At 49.4% G+C, this 26,522-nt stretch overlaps 1 protein-coding gene across 3 annotated transcripts in view; it reads left to right on the top strand.

Moving 5' to 3' along the window:
• LOC146789207 (uncharacterized) overlaps positions 1-26,522 on the top strand; it is a 132,485-nt gene that overhangs the window by 8,868 nt on the left and 97,095 nt on the right. For all 3 annotated transcript variants that reach the window (XM_085630026.1, XM_085630025.1, XM_085630024.1), the window contains exon 2: positions 4,513-4,564. In XM_085630026.1, coding sequence (XP_085486152.1) covers positions 4,513-4,564 — 52 coding nt within the window. The remainder of the gene's footprint in view (positions 1-4,512; positions 4,565-26,522) is intronic.

The following is a 26,522-nucleotide window of genomic DNA, read 5'->3' as shown; positions in this document are numbered from 1 at the left end:
AGCTCCTGTCATCTAGTTTCCACTAATCAGTAGGAACTGCACGTTTGTAGATGACATAAACTTAGGATGGTACCAGACTTAGTCTAGAAAATCAGATCCGGCACAGACCTCATGAGTTTTCGAAGGCTCCTAAAGACTATGGGGCATATCAACAAGGGCTTTATCTCTGCTTTTTTGGCTTTAAAAGCCAAAAAAGCAGAGATAAAACTAGCGCCCTATCAACAACAGGGTGCTAACACGCAAATTTGCATGTTAGCACCCTTTTACTCTACGCTTCCCCTTGCATCTCTAATGAGATGCAAAGGGGGCGTTCCAGAGTAAAATAATAGGAGAAATGTCGCTAAGCGACATTTCTCCTATTATCAAGAATGTCGCTAACCCTGTTAGAGACAAAAAAAGCAGCGCTAACCGCGGTTAACGCTGCTTTTTTACGTCTGCTAATTTTCAGACTTAGCCATGATATCCTATGGAAGGAGGATATCATGGCTAAGTTTGCCTGTCCCTATCAACAAGGTAACGTGTGATTATCGCTGGGTTTCCAGCGATAATCTCACGTTAGCCTGTTAGCGTGTAGATTTTTATCGCTATTGAGATAAGCGTTGCTAATAGCACGCTATCTCAGCGATAAAAATTCACGCTAGCCGGCGATAATTATCCTCACGCTAAGAGCGCTGAGCGATAATTATCGCCGGTTGTTGTTGATATGCCCCATGGTTATTTAGACAGGCATACGAATAACATCCCAGGAGTAAAGCACCCTTTAGAATAGCGTTATGAAACCAATCTGGTGTACGTGCGCTTTACAAAAATTTATAACATAACATAACTGAGTCCATTCACCCCTTCAGGGCCACCATTAGCTCCCCTAAACCTAGACCGGGAGCGAACAGTTCTGGCAACTAGTGAACATGACAACCCTCTTCCCTCAGACACTCGTGCTCTCCCTCACTCAGAGATATATAAAGAATACACGGTGGGATGTTTTCAATATTTATTCTTGTATACAAAATATTTGCTGCAATGATCAATAGACAGGAGAGAATAAAAGTTATAATGAGTCTCAAGACAGTGAAAAAAACGTGGATTTCCACCATCTTGATGAGACAACCTACATATGCATACATATGCAGTATTATAACAATCTAGTGAATTCCTGCAATGCAAACCCTAACCTACGTGTTTAGGGTATGAATGTGCACTCTGCCAATAATACCCCCTTCTGCATGATCAAACCCATTTACCTGGTAGGTAAGAGTGTAGGACCCCATCTTGGTCATGAACTAGACACCCCTCAATGAAATGTCAGTCAGCTGCTAGGCGAAAGGCTCAACATGCAGGGACCCCTCAAAGTCAGAAGAAGTGTCTCCTCTGATTATACTTGGAAACAAAAGGTTATATATAGAAAGAGGCACCCTTGCATTGGGCCAAGATTGTGATCAGCAGCCACTGTTTGTGTCCCACAGATAACTGTGTTCCCATATTGATGTATTCACAAATACATTTGTATAATGCATGTGAGGGTCTTGTACACAATGCCAAGGCAGTGTGATAGTGTTCTCACAAAGTTCTCCATGTCAGCAAGGTCGCTGTTTCCAAGAAACTAACCCAAGTGTCACGAATGCAAATGTGTGTCAAAAGTCAATGTGGTAAAGTGAAGGCAACTTTAGGCAAGAACTGCATACGTGTAAAATGGCACTATTTTCTACCAATCCTAATTCGAGCACATGACACTCCCGTCAAGTACACCCAGCCCGGTTCAGCCTGCTTTGAGCCCACTGGGCCCACGGAGCTGAACCATTTCTTTGCATGTTCCTTCGACCTCCAACCTTCGACCTTGCACCCTGTAAAGACTTATAACGCGCAGAAGATAAACTTGTTACCATTATGTCCTTTGTGTTGATCACTGTTCATTTAAGAAAAATGACCTGAATGAAAAAAAGTTAGTTTCTGTATCCATTGTTTAAACTGCAGTTGTGATTATGCTCTGTGACCTTTCTTTTACATTGGCTGCTGGCTATGGTAGGAGGCATTCTGATATCATAACGCAACTGTATTAACTTATTACAGTTGAGCAGGTATGTCATTTTGTTATTACAGGTGACTACGGATGTCACAGCTTGACTGTGATAGGGAAATTAGAGATGGGCCTTTAAACAGCGATTTCAGGCTCCCATGTGTAATATGATCATATTTCCAATGTTCCATGCATCATTACTCCCAATGCCATCAATGGCAATTCTGCCCCAGTTCATTCCACTTGTTTTAGGGATTCTCCTTATCCTCTTGTTTTCGAAGAAGAGTCTTGTTTTTGTACATAGTGGTTTATGATTCAAGACCACGATGGTGAGGTCTTTTTCTCTTCAAGTTCAACTTTTAGGAAGAGGGAGGGAATAATTTCTTCAGATGTGGAGGAAGATATATTCTTTGATAAGAGGTATTTGTATTTTCCATATTGAATGATGAAAAAGAGGAGTGAGTACCATGTTTGCAAGGATGTTATTCCAGATCCTGGATGTATAGCTTTAGAAGGCTGTTTTGGGGATTTTCCTTTTGCAACTATTAAGACTATTTGCATTGGATTGACAACAAGAGATGATGATGTTATCAGCCAAGTTTGTATTTGCTGCCACTTGGCCTGATTTACATGTTGGTGGAACAGATACCACCATTGCTTTTTCCACGGTCGTCCAGCCCACTGACTTAGCGGACTGTATTTAGATGTTGGTGGGTGCATAGGCGAAAGAGCGCCACAGTCCTGCCGCTTCCAACAGAAATCTTCGTCCGTGTCAACGGCGCCATAGGCAGGAGCAGCTTGCAGCGGGACTCAAGCCAAGAGTCCCGCCAAGCTGATTACGAGGTGCCTTTCTGTCGAGGCAACTGTGGCAGGAATCCCTCCTACTTTGAGCTGGCCGAATATGAGGAAATTAGGTAAAAACATACCTTTTTTTCTTGTTTCCAGCTTCTGTTTCTGGCTTGAACCCCATCGTCCAAGTCCCTCCTTTGACTGCTCTGACTCTACCATACTGCCAAAAGACTCTGTTGTCTCTGAGATCTAAGGAAGGCTAATTGTACAATTGTCCTGTGTATCATATGTTGACAATTGATGTTGCCTTGCGTATTTCTGCATTGCTCTTACATTGAATATTTCTCTTCGGTGTAATGCAGAAGTGTTCATATTCTTACTTAGCAAGGTAAATTGAACACACTTGTATTGGCTCTTAAAAAAATATATGTTGCTGTGGTGTTTGTGGGTGTTGTGCTAGTGGCTCCTGTGAATGGGCATTCAGTGTATGTTGTGTGAATGGCATGTAATGTGTAACTCAAAGGGACATAACACATTGCCTACATATGTTTTTCATGCAAACATTACACATATTTGTATTGACACATTAATAAATTGTACATACCAGTCTCCACTCCACCAGCATCTCACTCCGTAAGCAAACCGCCACCAGGACACCGCCAGTACAACAGAACATCTAAATAGGCTCGGTGCAAATCCGCCGGCCTGACGGAGTACTTTTAGCCAGCAGACAAGCCCTCTGCGGTCTACTGTCTATTGCCGCATCATCTAAATACGGCAGGCAGAATGCTGTCAGCTTGACGGAGTACTTGGTAATGCCGCCGCTGAGGGACGACGGTAGTCCCACCAACATCTAAATCAGGCCTACTCTCTGGTAGATTGCATAGCAAATCTTGAAGGTGGCCATGGGCTATTGGGGGAATCAATGGAGTTCTGAAAGTTTAGGGTCTGTGTTTGTACTTCCATGGAGCTTTGGCAGGTCTGGTGATAGCAGTCAGGACGCACTTCTTTAAAGACGGGTGGAGTTAGAGACACCATAGAGAAAAGCGATAAATATCCTTAGGCAGAGAAAGCCAGGGCTTGTATTTGGGTGATTTGCAGTGTTAATCTGTTTAGTTTCATATTGGAAAGTCACTTCCAGATGTAGCCCAGTTTCAATCTTTTGGTGATGGGGACAGACTCAGTCTGGATTCAGTTTCTGGTAGACAGTTCTCATCCATCTTTGTATGACAGAGAGAAGTCTTTCAATCAGAAAGATGTTGTTTACAGAGACTTGGTTGCAGAGTTGAACTTTGTCTCTGTGTTTGTATGTTTTGATTCTAAGGTGGACATGAATATTGATAGAAGCTACTTATTTACTTTCTGATTTCTGGTTTGGGTTTGCGGGAACACATCTGGAAGACAGTTAGAAAGATAGAAGACAAGCCAGTGCTGTACACTGTATTTCAATCCTTTTTTAATTAACAACATAGTCATAGTGCTTGCTATTTCCCTTTAGACTTACCTTTTCTCATAACTTGTTTGTCGTGTACTTACTTAGCCAGTCAAGCTCTCTGTTTCTTAAATCTTCTTCCTCCTTCCTTTCCCCTTTGTCGATTTTTACTATCTCCTGCATTTTCATTTGCTATTTTTCCACTCATTCGTTTACATTCCAAGATATCTTGTCACTCTATTCATTTTCATCTGCCGCCTCTCTTTTTTTCCCTCAGTTTTTACGCCTCCTGAAGTATTGCTTGTTCGGTTCCACAAATCCTTCTAAAGGTAAGATTGATAGTCTATGTAACATGTTCTGGATGCTTGCTTTATCATTTGTCCCGTCCCTTGTGTGTGTATGTTTCTGAGTGTCTGTTTTTAATTGTATTCATGTGCATTTATGATAGCGACTTGGACGGTAAAAATGTCGATTCTTAGACAGTGTTAGATCAATGGTATGTGGATATTGGTTTCAAAATGATAACTTGTGACATGCCTCTAAGATCCCATCCTGCTGCACAACTCTTTAAGCATCTATACCGTCCCGAATGTTAAAGAGAATGAATCAAACTGGCGATTCATTACTTTTAAAAATCTTTCCTTTGAGATCGTGTAACACGTTTTCAGATTGTTTCTGAATCATATTTCATTCTCTAGATATATGCTTATTGAAATAACAAGTCAAAAACCGCTTTTAATTTTGACTTTAATGAATGCATCATGTGACATTCTTTCATGCTAAAATATAAGTTCTAATTATTAGCTGGCTTCACAGTTGGCTGAGCAAGTGAGGTATGCCAGCATTAAATATGATGTATGACGATTTCAAGTTGCACTATGCTTAGGCGGTATCCCCTCCTTTCATTGGTGCTGAGGGATATGTAGTTGATCACTGGCAGGTGAGTTACTCGGGTACTGAGGCAGATTCACCTGGTTATCCAGGTGTGGCACCCACAGTGGCTGGAGCTGTTTAGTTCTGGCTCATACACAAAGCAGGAGAAGAAACCTTATAGCTTCAGCCATTCTCATTGACAGGCAGCAGCAAAAAGAAAGTGAGCATTTGTGATGGCAGTATGTCCCATGAGATATGTGTTTTAATGCTTTTAGGTCGAGCCTATAGCGTTTGCGCTACAGGATCCTCTGTTGTATGTACTTTCTGGGGTTTGACTCCTCCCATTACTTTGGATTGGCTTTTGTATGTTTCATTCAAAAATCGTAGCCTCCAAATGACTAATGGTTGGTGCGTGTCCCACTTTTTCTCAAAAGTTAAGTTCCATGGAGTATTGCAACGGGAACGAGCAGTGACACACATTAGATCAAGCCTACAGCGTCTATGCTGCAGGATTGTCTGTGTCATCCAAAAATCATAGCCTCCAAATGGCTAATGGTAGGTGCATATCCCACCTTTTCTCAAACGTTAGCTTCCCTGGAGTATCACCGTGGGGATGAGCAATGACACGTGGTGGCGGCTGCTGCGGTGCGACGCAGCAGGGTATGCACTTTCCATGCTTTTAAACTTCAGAAACATCTGTTGATAATTCTTCATGAATCGCATCACTGCGTCTGCTTTTTTTATCCTATTTTTTTACATTCAAGACCACCACTCCATATGCGGCGGAGCTTGACTCATACACCACTCATTGCTTTCACTTTTACTTATCTACATCAAGTCTACTTCATGTACTCATTATAAAGTACGTTGTATAATCGTGTTTACACCATCTTTGTTTCAGACACCAAACCAGCTTTTGAACGTTCAGTCAGAATACATTTTACTTGTTATGTTGAGCATTCACATTCATTTCACCTTCCATATTTGCCATGACAGTCCATATACTTTATAGTTGTAGCCACACCTTAAGGGGTCTTTTACAGGTGTATTTTCTACAGACACTGTTTAACTATGGTGCTGACCGGCGAGACAGTAGGAGTTTGGTCCTTCCTTCGTTTTTACGATTCATACGTAATCACATTGGCTTATGAACTAAACAGACGTGTTCCACTTTTTTGTCATGGCAGCCAAACCAGACGCCCGACAAAGGCTGATCGTTAAAGTTAGGTCTACCACTTACAGTGTGCTGGTCAGTATTTACAATATGATAATTGTTTTTTGCACAATGCTACCTAAATTTACTTTAATACATAGATATACCGTTCCTCGCTATACGAACACACATGAATGCAGCGCACACTGGCACCTGTAGTCCAGTGTTTACTTCACTGCGACTCTGATTAACATTATGTTAACCGGTACTTACAATACTAACACACGAGAATGTTGAGCATTCATAGGGTACATAGGGTGTGTTATCAATACTAGCTACAAGGCTTGCGCACTCCATATAATTTCTTCATATATAATTTTCTACACAGTCTCAGATAACCCCACACTGGCTGCAACGCTGAGTGTGCTATCTTATTAAACCCACTGTCTTGAAACGTAGCTCTTATTTCACCGCTTTCATTTACCAACAGAGTAACACAACCGCTGAAGAAGGGCAACTGCCCTGAATACTTTGGGATTATTGAAATACAAGGCTTCACTGTTGTGGGGCCAAATTGAAACAATTTACAATTTGCAAGATGGTTGACACAGGGACAGCTGGCCTTAAAGCAGTAATAAAGAGTGGTATTCCTAACAATGCTAAAAGCGGAACAGGTAAAAATAGTCATAACTCAGTGCTTTATGACACATTTTTTCCCACCCACAGTCTAATACGTCTTTTAAAGGAGAAGTATCGGTTTATTTTCATTTTGATGGACTGAAATTGGCCAACTTGAGCTCTCTCTGATATGCTGTGCAACCCAAAGCTCACCTCCGTTCCCCTGTCGTAAGTCAGCCGCTGTCACCTGGTGCACATTACCCTGTAATTTATGCTGCTCGTTACATGGGCCATTCCCATCCATGTGCTGTGACATACATACACTATCCTCTGCTCTAGAGTTGTGCACTAGCCTGCACTACCCAGCTATAAACCACCCACTACGCCTTGATGAGTGGAGTGATGAAAAGTAGAGTGGCGTACAGTGCAGTTGCATGGAGTGCATTGGTATAGAATGCAGTAGTGCAGAGGAGAGTGGCGTGGAGTTCAGTGGCATAGAGTGCAGTGTTGCACAGTAGTGTTGTAGAGAGCAGTGGAGTAGAGTACCATAGAGTGCAGTGGCATAGAGTGCAGTGGCATAGAGTAGAGTGGCATTGAATATAGTCATACAGAGTAGGATGCAGTGGTATAGAGTGCAGTGACATACAGCGCAGTTGTGTGGAGAGTGCAGTGGCATAGAGTGCAGATGCTTAAAGTGTATTGGCATAAAAAGTGCAGTGTTGCATAATGGTGCAGAATGGAGTAGCATAGGGTGGAGTTGTGCAGAGTAGATTGGAGAGGCCTAGACTAGAGTGGTGTAGAGTGCACTGATGAAGAGAGCAGTGGTATAGAGTAGAGTAGAGAGGCGTAGAGTGGAGTAGTGCAGAGTGGAGTAGAGTGCAATGGTGCAGAGTGCAGTGACGTAGAGTGGTGTAAATTGGAGTGGTGCAGAGTAGAGTGCAGTGCCGTGGAGTTGTGCAGAATAGAAAGGAGAGAATTACAGTGGAGTATGCCTGGTGTGGTAGCACACTGCCGTTACAGACAACACATTTTCAATTGAAGTGACCATTGGATTTGCACAGACATACAGTTTTACTAACAAACCTATACAGCTCACAAACGATATAATGTTTGAAAATGGCATCACATTGTGTATTGATTTGTTTTGATCATATTAAAATAATTGTTTTCAACACACTTCCGAATTAACACAAAATGTGCTACGCTTGTACATTCATAATTCTGAAATACCTACAGAGTTCTTTTAAATCTTGTTGTGTACTAGAAAAGAAATCTATCCTACTCCCAGTATCCAGCAAGATTGTCACATAAATCCTCTCACTTTGAAATCCATGAAAGAAAAGTAAACACCAATCTCCCTCAGAAGACAGCCTGATATTTGACCTCTGTCTTTGAATGCACAGCAAATATGGCATGATAAGAACAAGATTTACAGGCCTGTTTACAGAAAGAAGCACTCATGGGAGAATACAAGAAAAGTTGGTGTGAAAAGGCTTTGCTGCTGCTTGGGAGGGACAAACTCACCCTGGACAGCCTAAAGTCAGCAAATAGAAAGCCAGCTAATGTGAGTTACTAAGCACAAATTCAATGGTAAACAATGGGGAATGCATTTCCAGGGAAGCTTTCTGAATGTCCCCAAGATGTCTTCAGCAAACCAGACAGCAAACTAAAAATGGGCAGCTGTTATTTCAGGGAGTGCTAAAATGTTGCCAGGAATGGCCGAATATGGCAAGCATGGGTCACTGTAACAGAGATAGTCGAAATGTGGTAATCAATGGCTATATGGCTACAATATATGTGTATGGGCCACCATAATGCTAGTAATAGCCACAATGTTGTAGGCAATTCCTCCAACATATGAAGAATAGGCCACGATTATTTCAAGGGGACAGATTTACTGTAATGACATGCTATGAGATGTGTTCATGCCACAAGCCACCCATCTAAACACACACACACACCCACACTCATGTACAGAAAAGTGCATATTAATACAGAGAAAATCACTTGTTAACGCCATCACTGGCACACACTCCTTGACACACACATACATTCTGTCTCTGAGCCCCTTCAGTTATTTACCAAGCTGTAGACTTGTGTGGTCTTCCCAGGGCCCTCCAGCGCACTGTGGCTGCCATATCCGTCTCAAGGCCATAGGGCTCATTGCGATTGTACTGCCCGTCCCCTTAGTGATTCTGATCTACTGTGTAGCCTCCTATGCCCAAAGCCAGCGGGCAACACACCAGTTTCTGAAGACATACTTCTAACTGTGCCCCCCTCCCCCCAACTGCACAGTGCCAGCAACAATTAGGTTTGGAGAACTTCTCTTCTTTTGTGGAACTGAACCATAATTACCGGGCATCTGAAACTGTAAGACTAAAGGACTAGCTGGCACATGTATCATGCTAGGATTTTGCGAGTCACACACACTCATGCAGACCACACACAGTACCTAACCCTTAAGCTACAATGGCAAAACAGCACCCTACTCCATCAGCATGCGTGTCTGTAATAATCCTGTAATTGGAATCACTGTCTCTAGTCCCACAATAACGTCTATTGCATCCAGGAAATGTTTTATTTTCTGCTATCTCAGCTGTCGGAAAAATGCACTCGTAGCAGTCTTACAAGGAGAGACATGAATTTGTCTAGGGTTCCTCTGTGGTCTAAGCCAAAAACTACTGCACAATAGTGAACTATTTGAGTTTGGTGGTGCAAATTGTGTGCAAAAGCCGGTCGGTGCAAACGGTGGTGTTAAAGTGCAGAGCATTTTGATCCGGCCTCCAGTCTGCCGTTATGAAGTTTACAGGCTGTGAGGCTGTCACCATTCATGGCTGTCCACGTGCTGCACTCTGTTTATATTTTAAAGCCTTTATCATGTGAATCAATATAGCTTCTGTTCTGCCACTGAACAGGACATGTCGGAAACCATCTCATTTATAGTTTCTCCTAGAAAAATTATAAAAAAATGCAAACCTGGGGGCGTGGCCAACTGCTGGAGAGAATGGTCGCTCTCTAGTGCTGCTCCGGAGTCTCTTATCCCCTAATTTATCCTGCTATTTATCCGGGCACAGGAGGAAAATGTCCTGTATGTGAGGTTACAGAGGCGGCCTGGTGCGAACTTCACAGTCCCGACTGTAGCGCGGCGGGGCCTGTGTCGCAGTTAGCAGTATCAGCGTGGAATAACGGACACAGGACCACCGTTTACTTCTCGTGGCCGGAAGACCACGAGCGGTCTTCGACCTCGTTTATTTATACACTCTGGACAAGCCCGCCCCGAGGGGTGCATGAATGCGTGTGAGAATGCAACATTGTAGGGGAGAGCCCGGATGGCTCTCTACATGCCTCCTTTCTTTCAGTTCAGGACCATCAAGTTCTCCCTGGTCATGGAGAAGTATACACAAAGTCCTTCAGCCTCTGACTCGGGACCGGGTTCGGCCGGAGACCATACTTCTGGCTCCGGACACAGGGCTCCGGGGAAATGCCCAATGGGACACTCCCGGACGCCTCGGCGGCAGTGTCCTGGCAGGTTGGCCGTACATTGTCAGCGTGGCCCTGACTGACTCTCTGAGGGGTGATCAGTGAGGTGATCCTCTCACTGGGAGACGCAGGGGAAGAGAGGTTCAAAGGTGATTCTTGATAGCCGGACCCATCTCGATCCGTATCCGCCTCCGAGATCTTCTTGAAGCTCGATACGTTCCTTGTGATGGATTGCTGTCCCCTTTTAGCCGTGACCATGGTCCCTTTATCACCGACCACGGTCCACACCTCAGGCTCATAGGTGGTCCGGAACTTCCACCCGGGGTGTCGGTCCTTGATCACCATGCGATCTCCCATTCTCAGCTGCGGTTCTTGGGCCCTTCGGGCCTTACTGGCCTTCCGATTGGTTGTTTCTCTCCTCACTTGGATAGCTGCGTCATCCCGCTCAGCAGGTACCCACACCGGATCTGACGGAATACTGTCCCGTGGGGTTCTTTTGAATAGAAGGTGGGCCGGAGCACACTTGGTGGTGCTGTGTGGAGTCTGGCGGTATGCACCGAGGAACTGATCAAGAGCTGCTTCCGGATCTTCTCCACGGCGATGCGCAGCGCTTGGTTGATTGTTCTCATTAGTCGTTCCACTTCCCCGTTTGCTTGAGGCCATAGTGGGGTAATCTTCCTGTGGCGTACCGCTAGACATTCAAGGTATTCCTGGAATTCTAGCCCCTGGAAGGGGGGTCCGTTGTCCGACTTGACCTCTTCGGGCAACCCCATCATTGTGAACACTCGGTCCAGGACCCTCTTCACATGAGTGAACGCTGTCGACGCTATCACCTCAACGATAGGGAATTTCGAGAACGAGTCGACCATGACCAGCATGTGACGACCGTCTGGAAAGCTCCCAAAGTCCACGCTGAGATACGTCCACGGAGTCCTGCTCGATTCTTCAGTGATTACTGGGGCTGGCGCAGGGTCCCCTCCGGTGATGGTACAGGCGTGGCATTGTCGGACCATCTCCTCTACTTTGGAGTCCATTGCCGGGAACCAGACTTTGTCGAGCAGCCTGGCTTTGGTTTAGGCCATCCCTTGATGGCCCACATGTGCCAGCGCAAGGACTCTTCTCTGTAGGATTTCCGGAACCTCTATGAGGTGTCCCCTCAGGACGACTCCTTCTTCCCCCACACTGACTTTGCTCTGGACGTGCCACAATTTTTGGTGAGCATGGCCGACCTCTTGCCGTAGGGCGCGGGGCGTGGGCTCCATCCATGAAATGGGCCCATCCATTATTCTCCAGTGCTCTCCGAACGCGAGAGAGAGTGGGGTCCTCACGAGTTGCTCGACCCATTTCTTCCAGCATCATGGCCCTGGGACATGCCCCTTGCGACACCATGTTCACGAACGCTTTTGTGCTGCAGGTGTCCCCCGATGGGGCAGATGGCACCGCCGACTCCGGGTGACGGGACAGATAATCCGCTGGGTTGTGAGCCCCAGGACGGTAGATTACTTTGAAGTTGTAGGCTTGCAATTGCACCGCCCATCTTTCGATCCTCGGTGGCGCTAGCCTAGATGAGCCAGCAAACAGCCGGAGCAACGGTTTGTGGTCCGTCACGACATGAAATTCTTGTCCACACAGATACAGGTGGAAATATTGACAGGCCCATTTGATGGCCAGCGCCTCCCTTTCGATCTGGGCATACCTCGTCTCGGTATCCGTGAGAGCTTTCCTGGCATATGCGACGGGCTTCCACACTTCTGGGCCATGTTCCTGCAGGAGGACCGCTCCTAGGCCCACCGGGCTGGCATCAACGACTAGTTCTGTTCGCCGTCTGGGGTGGAAGTATGCCATGACCATCTTGTCTAGTAGTCCTGTTTTGATGTCTTGAAACGCCTTGTTGGCAGCTGGCGTCCATTCCCACTTGTGGTCATGACGCGTGAGGGTGCGTAGCGGCTCCGACACGGCTGCAAGATTGGGGATGAACCGTCCACAGTAAGTGGCCATGCCGAGGAAGCTCCTCACTTCGGTGTGACTTTGAGGTGTGCTGGCCGCCCTGATAGCTTCAGCCTTCTTCGGGTCAACCAGGAGTCCTTCACGAGTGAATGTGTACCCAAAGAAGTCTACGCTTTCTTGATAAAAGGAGCACTTGGATTTGTGTAGAGTCAGTCCACAATCCGCCAGCCTCTTGAACGTGGCCCGGAGGTGGGAGTGATGTTCCTCGAGCGTTGTGGAGAACACAAGGATATCGTCCGCTTGCAGCCCTTGCAGCCCTGACAGTGCTTCGCAGATTGCATTTTGGAAGACCTCAGCGGCTGATGATACTCCGAAGCTGAGCCTTTTGTACCTCCGGAGGCCAAAATGGGTTGAAAAGGTGGTGATGTACTGGCTTTCTGGGTCCAGTTCCAGCTGGTGGTAGCCGGCATTCAGGTCCAGCTTCGAGAACCACTTCGCCCCGTTAAGGTCCACCACGATGTCGTCCATCGTGGGGGTGATGTGACGTTCCCTCTTTACTGCTGTGTTAGGCAGTCGCATATCGACACAGAATCTGATGGCCCCCGGTTGTTTGGGCTTGGGCGCCACGACCAGCGGGGACACCCAGGGAGTGGGGCCCGAGACCTTCTCGATTATGTCCAGCTCTTCGAGCTTTTGCAACTCCTCCTCCACTTGCGGGCGTAAGTTGAAGGGCACCCTCTGGTGTCTGAGAGCTACCGGCCGTGCTGAGGGGTCTATGTGGAGCTTGAACCTCATGCCCTTGAGTTTCCCCAGGCCGGTGAAGAGTGCTGGGAATTCCTTCAGTATTGCCTCCGCATGTAAGTCATGGACCTGGTTGGCGAAGACAAGTCCTAAATCCTCTGCTGTGTGGCAGCTGAGTAGAGTTCCTTTCTTGCCTTCGGTGACATGGAACTGTGCCTCGGTAGAGTAGCTCCCACTAGCGATGGTGGATCAAATGACGCCACGGAGAGGGAGAGGATCAGTGCCTCCATACGTGTATATTCGCGCTGTGGATGGTGCAAGGGGGGGTCGCGGTGACAGACGGTCATACTGATCGGAGTCCATCACATTGACAGATGCACCGGTGTCAATGAGGGCCTGTACCTCCGTGCCCTCAACTGAAACTGAGCACATGGGAGGTGGTCTTCGCCAGGAGCCTGTCCGGCTGACATACGACACTACGAACACATCATCGTCTTGTGGAAATTTAGCGTGCAAACTGAACATTATCTGCACCATCTTGCCTCTCCCCAGCGCCACGCACAACGAATGCACGGCCGCCATTTTAGGCACCCCACTCTCTCCCCGCTCACTCTCGACCGCCAGCGTTTTCCCTTGGCGCTGCAAGCATCCCCCGCGCGCCGGCCACCCCCGCTCTCTCGTACAGGCCATAAACCCTCTCCTTCTGCGCGACCCTGCTACGGAACCACTTCCAACCGACAACCCATACATGGTCATGCCTCTCCTTTGATAACCCCCTTCCTCTGCGCCCCATTGTCTGAACTGGTCCCAGGCCATCACCTAGCCCTGCGGATACAGTTTACTGCCCCTACTGTAAGGGAAACACCCCACTTCAAAGGGATTACAGTAGATCAAAGCCCCTACCCCCTGAGACCCGGCCAGTTGCACACACCCCCGGGAATTAGCGGAATTCCCTGCTGCGCGATAGCCATCTCCCACTGCGGGTAGGGTGGGAACTTCTACTGTATCTATGTGTGGGATCGGATCTGAGCCGGGGCTTCAGGGGATGTTCTTTCAGGCATCAAGGGAATCTCAAGAATGTACTATATGTAATAAAGCAATAAACCAGTGTATAAGAGACCAGGTCTCAGAGATGCAGTTAGAGCACCTCGTGACGATACCTTGCTGTCTGATCTGATGTGTTCTGCTCCGACGGAATAAAACTTTGTTTCCTGCCTTCCAGTCTCCGGCGCCTGCCTCTTTTATTGGTAAATCATCGAGTGGTATGAGAGGCGATTACCGCCGGGCAAATACTTGAAAGATTATCGACTGAAACTGCCGCTACCATTTAACAATTGGCGTCCCAAACGTGGGGCCCATCAGCGACACGTGGATCCAGTGGGAGAGGTCCCGACGACAGAGTGAACGACTGCAACGATCGGGAGAGCTCCTGCCCAATAGACCCTCGTCTGGCAGCCGATCATCCGAACTTCACTGGTTCCGAGCAGACCTCTCTCGAGTGATCTACGGTCCTGACTGGGAACCATCAGGAGTGCCGCGGCAAATACGGAGAATAGAGGACGATCGGTCGCTGGAGGCGGAAGACGAGAAACTGTCCACGCGGTCCGGGTAAGGTCGTGAAATACGACAAAAGTGCGAAATAATTGATTGATTGTTTGAATACTAGTATTGCTCATTGATTGTTCTTTTTGAGATATTCGCTGTCTACAAACGGGGAGGAGTAGGAATACTCTCTCTCTCTCCCTTTGCAGATAGTGAAGGGTAGGTAACGCAGACTTTTGTCCCCGTTGAAACCCGTCGTGCCTATCTTTATCTCCCCATTGATTGATTGTCCGAACATTGATTGTTTTGAAGAATAGTACTTTTTGAGATATTCTCTGTTTGCAAATAACGTAGAATAGGAATATTCTGTCTAGTCTTTGCAAATAGTGAAGGGTAGGTAACGCAGACTTTTGTCCCCGTTGAAACCCGTCGTGCCTATCTTTATCTCCCCATTGATTGATTGATTGATTGTCCGAACACTAGTTGTTCGATATTGGTTCTTTGGAGGTATTCTCTGCTTACAAATAACGAAGAATAGAGATATTCTGTCTAGTCTTTGCAAGCAGTGAAAAGATAGGTAGTGCTGACTTTTGTCCCCGTTGAAACCCGTCATGCCTATCTTCTCCCCACTGATTGGTAGTTGGTTCTGCCCGGACCGCTTATTAGAGGTGAACCATCCGGCTCCACTGGAAGGCACCCCTAATAAGGACATGTTCACTAAATATGGACTAGTCGCCGTAGCTTATAGCAAGCTGTGGCATAAATATACCAAGAAGGACCCCGAAAGTCAGTGGCCACTGATGGGATCCTTCGACGACCATAAGATAGAAGCGCTAGAAATAGCTCTGCGTAGCAATAAGACGACGCCTACTATGCTTGACAGTATCGGCATGTGGCGCAAAGAAGCAACGCAACGGAAAAAGAGGGAAGAAGTAAAAGCAGAAAAGGAATTACGAAAGGCAGCTCACCTTGCCGCTAAAAAGTTAGAAGAAGACATAAAAGAGAGAAGGGAGACTAAACTAAGACAGGAGCCCGAAACCTCAGGCCAGTACGCTGTTAGGACCCCTTCTCTGCTCTACCCTGTATTGTCCTCCAAGCAGCAAACGAATGACGAATTACTGTTAGGTCCCCCGACCATTTACATGCCCCCTCCGTATGCACCCTCCCAATCGGTAGTGCAACACCCACAACCCCCGAACACGAACGAAAGCAGTACAGGGGCCTCGGCCCTCACGGCCTCCGCGCCGGCTGAGCCTCTTGTACTGAACCTAACGTCGACTACAACGCTAGACGACCATGAGATAGGAAAGAAAGAGTCCACCAGAATGAATCGGTTAACTAAAGATGAACGAGCAGGAATTGACAAGATAGTAGGGACGCTGGTGGAGCGAAAAGAAAGTGAGGAGTATATAACGGACGTGTATAAATCGTATGCCGACAGCCGCAGACGACACTTCGTCGTACGGCTCTGTTATCGCACCCTGAATACATATGAGAATAGGTACCACGATAAAGGTCCCGAAGGCCTAGCGGCCCTATATAGGAAGGTAGACATTGGGGAAGAAAGAGAGGGCGATGTAACGAACCTCTTCACTCGTACACTCGAGGTCTACCGACACCTTAAAGAACATGGGCAGACAACCACAACGGAAACCCCCATGGCAACTAAGCCCCAGGGAGGAAGGGCCGATGCCATGATGCCCATTAAAGAAGCTGCCCCCTACTGGGTCCCCCCACGGGGTCAGGGAACACACGACGACATCAACCACCAAGATGCGAAGGGAAGGGTTGTATATAACTGGGTCTACCAGCCGTGGGACCGGCAAGATATTTTGACCTTTAGAAAGACCCTACCCGACTTGAGAAAGAACCCGACTGCCTTCTACACTGAATTAGGCACAGCCTTAGGCTCAACGATAATGACGTTAGCAGATATCGACTTGTTCTTTGGGCTATGTCTGCCGGCTGATGTGTGGAAACAAATCCGGAAAGTTGACCACGCTGAGCCCTTCGGATATACCTGGGTACAACTCGATACCATAGATAAACAGCGAGAGCCAGGACAGAAACCCCCGAAAGCCATCTTAGAGCTCCCAGACAAGATTGTACAAAAACTGAAGACTCTAATCCCAGAAAGAAAGGTAGACTGGTCGATAGTGACAGCTTGCCGCCAGAAACCCCAGGAAGATGTGTCTGAATACTTCTCCCGATTCGAGACTGTGTTTTCCGATTACAGTGGCCAAGACATGACCACCGCAACCGGACACCACCTCTTTGTCCAGAATTATGTAAAGGGTCTGTCGCCAGAAGTTTCCCAGAAGTTACAGACCAGCGAGAGTAGTTGGGCAGCCTCCAAACCCGCAGCAATTCTCCAGATGGCCCAATACTACGAAAACCAGAAGAACGAGAACGATAGGGCGTCAGAGAAGAAGAAAAAGGAATTAAAGGAGAGGGTGATGATAGCACAGTTGCAAGGGGTGACCATAGGAAGGGAACCCCCAAAAGAGAATTACCAACCAACCGCCCCTAGAAAGCTACCCCCTAGAGACCATACACCTACGCCCTACAACGGACGGAGAGACTTAGATGGGAACCAATGTGCGTTCTGTAGAGGGTTCGGACACTGGAAATCCCAGTGCCCGGTCCTTCTGGAAATGAATAAAAATAGGAACCCCAGAGACACAGCATATGACCCCAGAAATAGAGGACGGGAACGAGGGCACACGAACGACGCCATCAACGACAGGCCAGGCAGATCAAACACCTTTGATCGCCCCCGACAAAACCAGTGTCAGCAGTCCGACTATGAAAGCACTCATGACTTCGCATAGGACCGCCAGGGGCAAGGGAGGGATCCAGTCGAACTCCGTGTTGACCAGCAAGGTCCTTACGTCACCGCTAAGGTCTTGGGCACAAAATCTCCATTCCTGGTAGATACTGGGGCGACACGTAGTGCGTTATCTAAACGACTGATTCCTAGGGCACCCTTGTCTGGCTCACACGTAACCTCAATAGGCTTTGACGGAACGCCCTCCACTAACCCCTTATCAGCACCAATCCCCTTTGATTTAGAAGATAACACCACTGACACGACCTTTCTGCTCTCCTCCAACACCCCCGATGCTATTATGGGACTTGATTTGCTAAAACATTTTCGAGCCACTATCAGATGCTCCCCAGACGGAGTTCGAGTCATCTTACACGATAACCCAGATCTGTCCAGACCCTGTCACACTCGGCGTATGCTCTCTATAACCGATGCCGATATGTCCCTACTCGACACATTACCTTCACATCTATGGGCTAAAACCGACTCAGATGTAGGGCGCATGGTGATCGACCCGGTACACATAACCGTCCGACCGGACGCAGTGCTCCCAAAGCTTCCTCAGTATCGGATATCCCCCGAAGGCGAGAAGGCATTGGTGGAAATCATCGAGTCCCTGGTCGAGGCAGGAGTGGTCGAAGAAGTAGCGAGTAATGTTTGCAACAGCCCTATCCTACCCATTGTAAAGAAGCAAGGCGAGGGGGATGAGAAAGCCTACCGTTTCATTGTTGACTTGCGAGAGGTTAACAAAGTAGTCATACCCCAGTACCCCGTAGTCTCAGACATCACCACCATCCTCACCCTGATTCCATCCACCGCCACCATCTTTACTGTTATTGACCTCAAGAACGCATTCTTTTCCATCCCCATCCACCCAGACAGCCGCTACCTGTTCGGCTTCACTTTAAAAGCCCGCTCGTACAGATTCTGTAGGGCACCCCAAGGCTACACTGAGAGTCCCAGTATTTACAGCCAGGCCCTCAAGAGGCAACTAGATGCAGTCCAACTACCCGATGGAGTGGCGTTGATACAGTACGTCGATGACATTCTTTTGGCGGCCGACACCACTCCACTTGCCGTCACAGCCACCATTCACCTCCTCCGCTTCCTTGCGGAGAACGGTCACAAGGTCTCCAGAAAGAAATTGCAATTCTGCCAGCCCCAAGTAACGTATCTAGGCCACCTACTATCCAAAGACGGGAGGAAACTTACCCCTGACCGAATTCAAACCATCCTAGAAACCCCTGTTCCCAAAACTCAGAAGCAAGTGCGGTCCCTAGTGGGCCTCACCTCCTTCTGTCGTCAGTGGTTGCCAAATTTCAGTCTTATCGTAAAACCTCTGCTTTCCCTGCTGGCTAAAGATACCCCCTTCCCCCTCCCCTGGACACCCGAATGCCAATCCTCCTTCAAAGAATTACGGGATGCCCTCTGCTCAGCCCCAGTCCTAGGAACCCCAAACTACACTAAACCTTTCTCCCTCTACACCCACGAAAGGGAGGGATGCGCATTGTCTGTCCTAACCCAGTCCATAGGCCCTAAACAACGCCCTTGTGCCTACTTCTCTGCCACTCTCGACCCCGTAGCCAGAGCCTTGCCCGCCTGCCTTCGAGCAGTAGCCGCCGCTGCTGTCTCTATCCGACAAAGTGAGGGGATCGTGCTCTCGAACCCCCTCACTGTATTGGTGCCCCATGCTGTTGATACCCTCCTGAACCAAACCAAAACTCAACACCTGACTAGCGCACGACTGACTGGGTACGAACTGACTCTGCTTGCACCCCACATCACATTGAAACGATGCACCACTCTGAATCCAGCCACTCTACTACCTCTCCCTGACACTGACCCCAATGCGTCCCCTATACATGACTGCGTGACCCTCACCGACGAACAGACCAAGAGTAGGGTTGACCTCCGGGATACTGCCTTCCCGAACCCTGACGGAGAACTGTGGGTGGATGGCTCATGCATCAAGCTCCCTGATGGCACCACCTCAGCTGCCTATGCAGTCACCACAGCTCGAACAGTTGTTGAGACGGCCCGCATCACACAGCGATCCGCACAGGCGGCTGAACTAATTGCCCTCACACGAGCCTGCATCCTGGCAGCAGGGACAACCGCAAACATTTACACAGACAGTCAGTATGCCTTTGGGGTAGTTCACCACTTCGGGCTCTTATGGAAAGAGAGGGGATTCTTGACTTCTCATGGCACACCCATCCTGCATGGAGACCTAGTCTCTGCCCTGACCGAAGCAGTCCTCCTCCCCACACGGTTAGCTGTGATCAAATGCCAGGCACACAAGAAGGTGACAGACATTATAGGTCAGGGAAATGCACTAGCTGACATTACTGCCCGAACCACAGCCGAGAATAGGTCCACGACCCGTATGTACGTGACCAGGTCACAAACTGAGAAATGGAAGGATGCTAGGGAAACGATTAGGGATATCCAACTAGCCAGCACACCACACGAATTAACTGAATGGGCCCGGGTAGGATTGAAGGACGATGACGGTTGTTGGCGAACTAAAGACTCGAACAAATGGCTGCTACCCGACTCATACTTGATCCCCATGCTGACCATGGCACACTCCCCCGCACACATAGGGTCTGCCCCCATGATCGAACTCATCTCCAAAGTCTGGCACAACGACAGAATACCGGACTCAGCCAAACGTCTGGTCCAACAATGCCTAGTATGCCTCCAACACAACCCTGGGAAAGGAACTGCTGTACCCCGGGGAGGGTTTGGGGTCCCCAATCACCCCTTTGAAGTCCTACAAATGGACTACGTCCAGCTAGAAAGGTGCCAAAGTTTAAAGTATGTGCTTGTCGTTGTATGTGCCTTCAGCAAGTGGGTGGAAGCCTACCCGACCCATGATAACACCGCTATGACTACCGCAAAAGTACTACTGAAGGAATTCTTCCCCCGATACGGCCTTTGTCGAATTTTGTGGAGCGACAATGGCCCCCACTTCGTAGCCGAAGTTATCCAACTCATCTTAAAAGGGTTGGGTGTAAAACAGAAGTTCCATGCGGTCTTCCATCCCCAATCCGCAGGCCTGGTTGAGCACACAATGCCACATTGAAGCTTAAGATAGCAAAAATAGTCGCCACCACAGGACTAAGATGGCCAGACGCTCTCCCACTAGCATTGCTATCAATGCGTTCCACCCCCACCAAACACCACTTAACCCCCTACGAGGTCGTCTTTGGGCGGCCCATGAACCTTTGGACTGCACCAAAACCATCATCCATCCACGACGTCCCGGACGTCCTCATGTCTGACTATTTGTATAACCTAACTAAGACATTGTCTGTTATCCACCAGCAGGTGCTGCACGCCATTCCCGATGTTTCCAGGGGCCCGGGACACGACATCCAACCCGGTGACTTCGTCTTAGTGCGTAACTTCCAGCGCACCAAGAGTCTGGAGCCCCGGTGGACGGGCCCCCTGCAAGTCCTGATCACCACCCGAACAGCTCTTCGAGTGGAGGGGAAACGCAATTGGCTGCATGCACACCACTGCAAGAAGGTATCACCGACCCTGACAACCACGGACAACATCACCACCCAAGAGGAACCACTGGACAAAGACCGACCATCCCTGAACCGCGGCCCGGATACAGAGACACTTGAGTTGATTGAATATCCCGATCCCACTGTGCCATCCAAAGAAGGGTATAACTTGCGACGAAAGGAGAGAACTTCGGCTAAGCAGACCACAGGCTAAGTGGAAATCTCAGAACGGTAGCCTAGTCACCTAAAAGGCCACCAGGAGAGAAACTAAAACAAAGTCTGTGGTTCTGCCCGCTACCGAGTCTCTTGAAGGTGATGGAAGCGCCCGACATGAAGATGATGGAAGCAACCGGACGTCCGAAGATCCACTACAGAAACCCAAAGACTGACCGAATGCACAGCTTAAAGACTATTGCACTTTTCATTACCCTTCTCTTTTGCCTTCTCCTCATGGTCACCTTCTGGATCATGGAGGAGAGCACACCCGCTCATAAGACATTACTGACCACCGTTCAACCTACCACCACGAAAGAACATCATCTGATCTCGCTTTCACCCCAACTCCGAGAAAGGCGTAAGGAGTTCTGGAATAACTCTTTTGTGCAGTTGCTCCACCAACACAATCTTGCTACCAACGCCACTAATTGCTGGATCTGTGGACTGCTACCACATGCCACTGGACACTCTATCCCATTCATCCCTTCACCTTTTTCTGTCCATGGTTCCTGCCTCGCCTGGCTAATCCTCCTGCAAGAAAGCTACAAGGACAATGCCACTTCCGGCAGAACCATGTCACACTTTTACCATGGGTTCTGGCTGAACAAAACTGGAAGAACTTCTGCCCTCTTCTGCCCTCTGAGATCGAACACTTCCTTTCACATGGACATCCCTGCCAAAGAACGAGTTGAAATGCAAGTGTTCAACAATCCAGCCAGACCCACCTTCTCTTACCTCCGGAAACGGACGGCCGCCACCCTAACAGTGGCCCTGTCCGTCATCAACATCACTGGGTCTGTATGCCTCGAAGGCCTGGGGGCACAGCTGGTGGGCCACAGCTCCTGCCTCATCACCCGAACATTGGACTCAGTTGACCCACCCTCCTTTGTTGCCTCCCCGAATATGTACTTCGTCTGTGGTACTAAGGCCTACACCTGGCTTCCGAAAGGTTGGGGAGGCACCTGCTACATCGCCTTTGTCCTTCCTCCGACGTATGTGGCTCCAGCAAACCATCACCGACAGAAACGGGCCAAAGACATTGTGCAGGCCGACTCCACCGGAGCACAGTTCATGGACGCAGTCAAAGGCCTTGTTCCACTCTGGGGTCCGATGGCAAACAGCCGTGCCATCCGCCACTTAACCCAGGCAGTCGAAACGGCAATGAACATTACAGCTGGCGCCCTCGCCAACAACACCGCTGAGCTTCAGGCCGTCCGCCTGGTGGCTCTCCAGAACCGCCTTGTTCTAGACGTGGTTCTGGCAGATCGTGGAGGAGCATGCCGCATCATTGGGTCCAGCTGTTGTACCTACGTACCGGATAACTCACCCTCAGTCTACAAAGCAATTGAACATCTCCACAGACTGTCCGCAGAGGTTCATCAAGAACAAGAAGAATGGTCACTGGGGAGTTGGTTTTGGGACACTATTAAAGGTTGGGGATGGAGACTGTTTTCATTTATCCTGATACCGATTGTGTTGCTATGTGGATGTTGCTTGGGGATTCAGTGTCTGCCACCTTTATGTTCGCTTTTTATGAACTGCATCTGCCCTAAGACTTTGGACTTTGAAACTGAGCGGATGAAAGCTCTGAACGAGGTGGAGGTACGGGGTATTAAGGGGATAGATCCAAACTAGGCAAGCTGGCGAGACATGTTAAAAGGGAGGACTGTGGAAATTTAGCGTGCAAACTGAACATTATCTGCGCCATCTTGCCTCTCCCCAGCGCCACGCACAACGAATGCACGGCCGCCATTTTAGGCACCCCGCTCTCTCCCCGCTCACTCTCGACCGCCAGCGTTTTCCCTTGGCGCTGCAAGCATCCCCCGCGCGCCGGCCACCCCCGCTCTCTCGTACAGGCCATAAACCCTCTCCTTCTGCGCGACCCTGCTACGGAACCACTTCCAACCGACAACCCATACATGGTCATGCCTCTCCTTTGATAACCCCCTTCCTCTGCGCCCCATTGTCTGAACTGGTCCCAGGCCATCACCTAGCCCTGCGGATACAGTTTACTGCCCCTACTGTAAGGGAAACACCCCACTTCAAAGGGATTACAGTAGATCAAAGCCCCTACCCCCTGAGACCCGGCCAGTTGCACACACCCCCGGGAATTAGCGGAATTCCCTGCTGCGCGATAGCCATCTCCCACTGCGGGTAGGGTGGGAACTTCTACTGTATCTATGTGTGGGATCGGATCTGAGCCGGGGCTTCAGGGGATGTTCTTTCAGGCATCAAGGGAATCTCAAGAATGTACTATATGTAATAAAGCAATAAACCAGTGTATAAGAGACCAGGTCTCAGAGATGCAGTTAGAGCACCTCGTGACGATACCTTGCTGTCTGATCTGATGTGTTCTGCTCCGACGGAATAAAACTTTGTTTCCTGCCTTCCAGTCTCCGGCGCCTGCCTCTTTTATTGGTAAATCATCGAGTGGTATGAGAGGCGATTACCGCCGGGCAAATACTTGAAAGATTATCGACTGAAACTGCCGCTACCATTTAACAGTCTTCGTCCTCGTATATCGGGTGTCTTGCCTGTGGCTGGTCTTCTGAGATTGGTGGCGGGTCAACGAGGGAGCTCTGGCAAACCTGCTGTGGCCTGAACCTGGGTCTTGACGATGGCTGCCGGAACCGCCTGCAGCGGCACACTCTGGCATAGTGGTTTAGCCTTCCACAGCGGGAGCACGTTTTTCCTTTCACCCCGCAGACGGCTGTTGCCGGGTGATCTTCGCCACAGTACCCACACGACCCACCTGGTGGTGGTTTGGACGCCTGGCGAGGCGCTGTGGGACGCCTCTGGATGGCCTCCACCTTTTCTTCTTTGATGTGCGGGATCCTAGGCACCGACCCCATGGCAACCGGAGTGTGCAAGGCCGCTTCCATCTCTTCTGCCCGGGTGTCCGATAGTTCATGAGAGCGGGCTAGGACCAGGATCTCGTCCAGCGAGATTCCGGGCTGTCAGAGGATCAGCTTTTGCAGGAGCTTTGAGCGGCAGCCTAAGATGATCTGGTCCCGGATTTCCTCCCTCTGGTCTGTGAAGGGGCACGTGCTAGCCAGCCGGCGTAGCCGCGCGTAGAACATGTCGACCGATTCGGTTTCAGTCTGCCACGCCCTCCGGAACTTGAATTTTTCGAAGTCGGGGTTAAGCTGTGGGTTGAAGTGTCTGTTGAGCGCGGCGACCGCCGCATCGTAGTCGGCATCATTCCCTGTGTTGGGTAGCGTTTCAAACAGGTCGTAAATCTCTGCTCCTCCATAGTAGATAAGGAGTGATCGTTTTACTGTTCCATCGGTTTCACGTGTCCCCTTGAAATAATGATTCAGCCGTCCTACCCAAGCCTTCCATCTTGGTGCAGCAGTGGCGGGATCCGAAGCCTCGCTGAATGGGCGTAGCGGGGCGCTTCGGTGTGGGTGACCACTGGTGGTGGTGGGTTGGCACCAGCGACTGGATTGTGCCCTCCATCTTTCTGTCCGGCGCGCCTGCGGCAGGTGCGGTGTTCATCGCGGCCAGGCAGGGGCGTGCCGGTACAAGGGCGCGGCTTGTGCGTCAGCGTGTAGCTCTGGGGCGTGTGCTCTGTTCTTTCACTTGGTCGAGGACGACCACGTGGCGTTGTCCTGCAGGCGATGCCTGCTGCCCCCGACTAGCCCACACTGCCCTTTGGATGAAGGCTAACGATGTATGTTTGAATGGGCCAATGAGTGTTTTGCGCGGAGTAATTACCCAGTACTTGCGTGTCTGGACGTGTCTCTTGGATGCTGCCAATGCTTGTTGACACTGGGCCCATGTTAATGTTCCTGGGTTGACCTTCTCCCCTTTTATTTTCTTCTTTAATTCCCTTTTCTCCTTTTTTTTTCTTTTTTTCAGGCAGCAGAGAGGGCAGCCCTGTTGAGGCCCCCACAGCACACCAGCCGATGTAGACTGGGAGCCAGCGCCAGGCGGAGCAGGAGCGGGGACATCACGCGGTGAACTGCTGCAGCGCTCGGGGCCACTCCACTTACCCCACACAGTGCGCAGAAGCGCCGCCAGCTGAACGCGCTCCCGTCGTTGAGGGAGACGCGTGGGCAGGCGCAGCGCTGTCGGGCGGAGAAGCACGGGAAACAGTAGGCGGGTCAGCTGCGCAGTCCAGGCGGCCCGAGCGGTGTGGGTGGGCTCCGCGAGCTCCAGGAGGAAGAGAGGTAGGCAGCGCGAGAGTAGGCACTGCAGGTGGGCTCCGCACACTCTCCGGAGGGAGGCGCAGGGACTGGAAGGCACGCGCGAGGGCGCGAGGGCGCGACCGGCCTCGTCGCCAATTTAGCGCGGCGGGGCTTGTGTCGCCGTTAGCGGTATCAGCGTGGAATAACGGACACAGGACCACCGTTTACTTCTCGTAGCCGGAAAACCCCAAGCGGTCTTCGACCTCGTTTATTTATACCCTTGGGACGAGCCCGCCCCGAGGGGTGCATGAATGCATGTGAGAATGCAACATTATAGGGGAGAGCCCGGATGGCTCTCTTCACCGACGAGAATCTGCAGGCAGAATGAGCAGTTGATGACATTGAGTCCTGCAGATGCGGAGCAACCACAGACCCAGCAACCAAGCGCCCGAACATTTGAAGGTGGGCCTGGGCATGCAATCCAGGCCTTTTCTGCTCCGGTGACGGAGCGTGCAGATCGCTGCCGGCAGGGGCCCCGATCGACAGGCCGTTGGCGCGGAGGCAGCCGGAGGGATCCGGATAAAGGTGAGGCGTGATCGGCTGTCGCATAGATGCCAAGGTTTTAAATTACTATGTGTGACATTTTCTTAATTTCAGTGAAATTATGAGTGACATTTCAACGACACTTTCTTACTTGCAAAATCAAGCAACGAAATCAAACAATGAAAACGAAGGAAACATAAATACCATAAATTATACACAACTGAGCAACAAGAAACTCCAAGAAGATCTTTCAGCTTCTGAAAAGCACCGTAAATAGAAGGGCACTAACCCCTCTGTCAATGCCGCCCACCCCACTGTTATGGCATTATAGCAGGTATATCCATGCGCCCCCTTCTTCCCAGGCCACATGATTGGCAGGTGCAGACTGTAGTAAGCTTCCAGGCGCCACTTTCTGCAGTGCAACACAAGGATGTTTAATTACAAGGGGCCTGATCGCCACTGACTGAATCACTGGGCAATTAAGAGAAAACTACTCACTCACAGCGGAGGATTTGCCCAATGCACAAAAGATGAAAACCTGTCCTAATCAGCCTTCCTTCCACCTGCGCGTGCCGAGTAGGCCCGGGAAGCAGGCTCTGGCCGATGAGGGCTGCAGGCACAACCCCAAAAAAGCCCGAACAGTGACGCATTCCTAGAAACTTGCCTGGAATCAAAGAGCACCTTTTAACAGTATTATTT

The sequence above is a fragment of the Triturus cristatus genome, chromosome 10, assembly GCF_964204655.1.
Source record: "Triturus cristatus chromosome 10, aTriCri1.1, whole genome shotgun sequence".
NCBI lineage: Eukaryota > Metazoa > Chordata > Amphibia > Caudata > Salamandridae > Triturus > Triturus cristatus.
The sequence above is the reverse complement of the archived record's forward strand: the minus strand, read 5'-3'. Positions and strand labels throughout refer to the sequence as shown.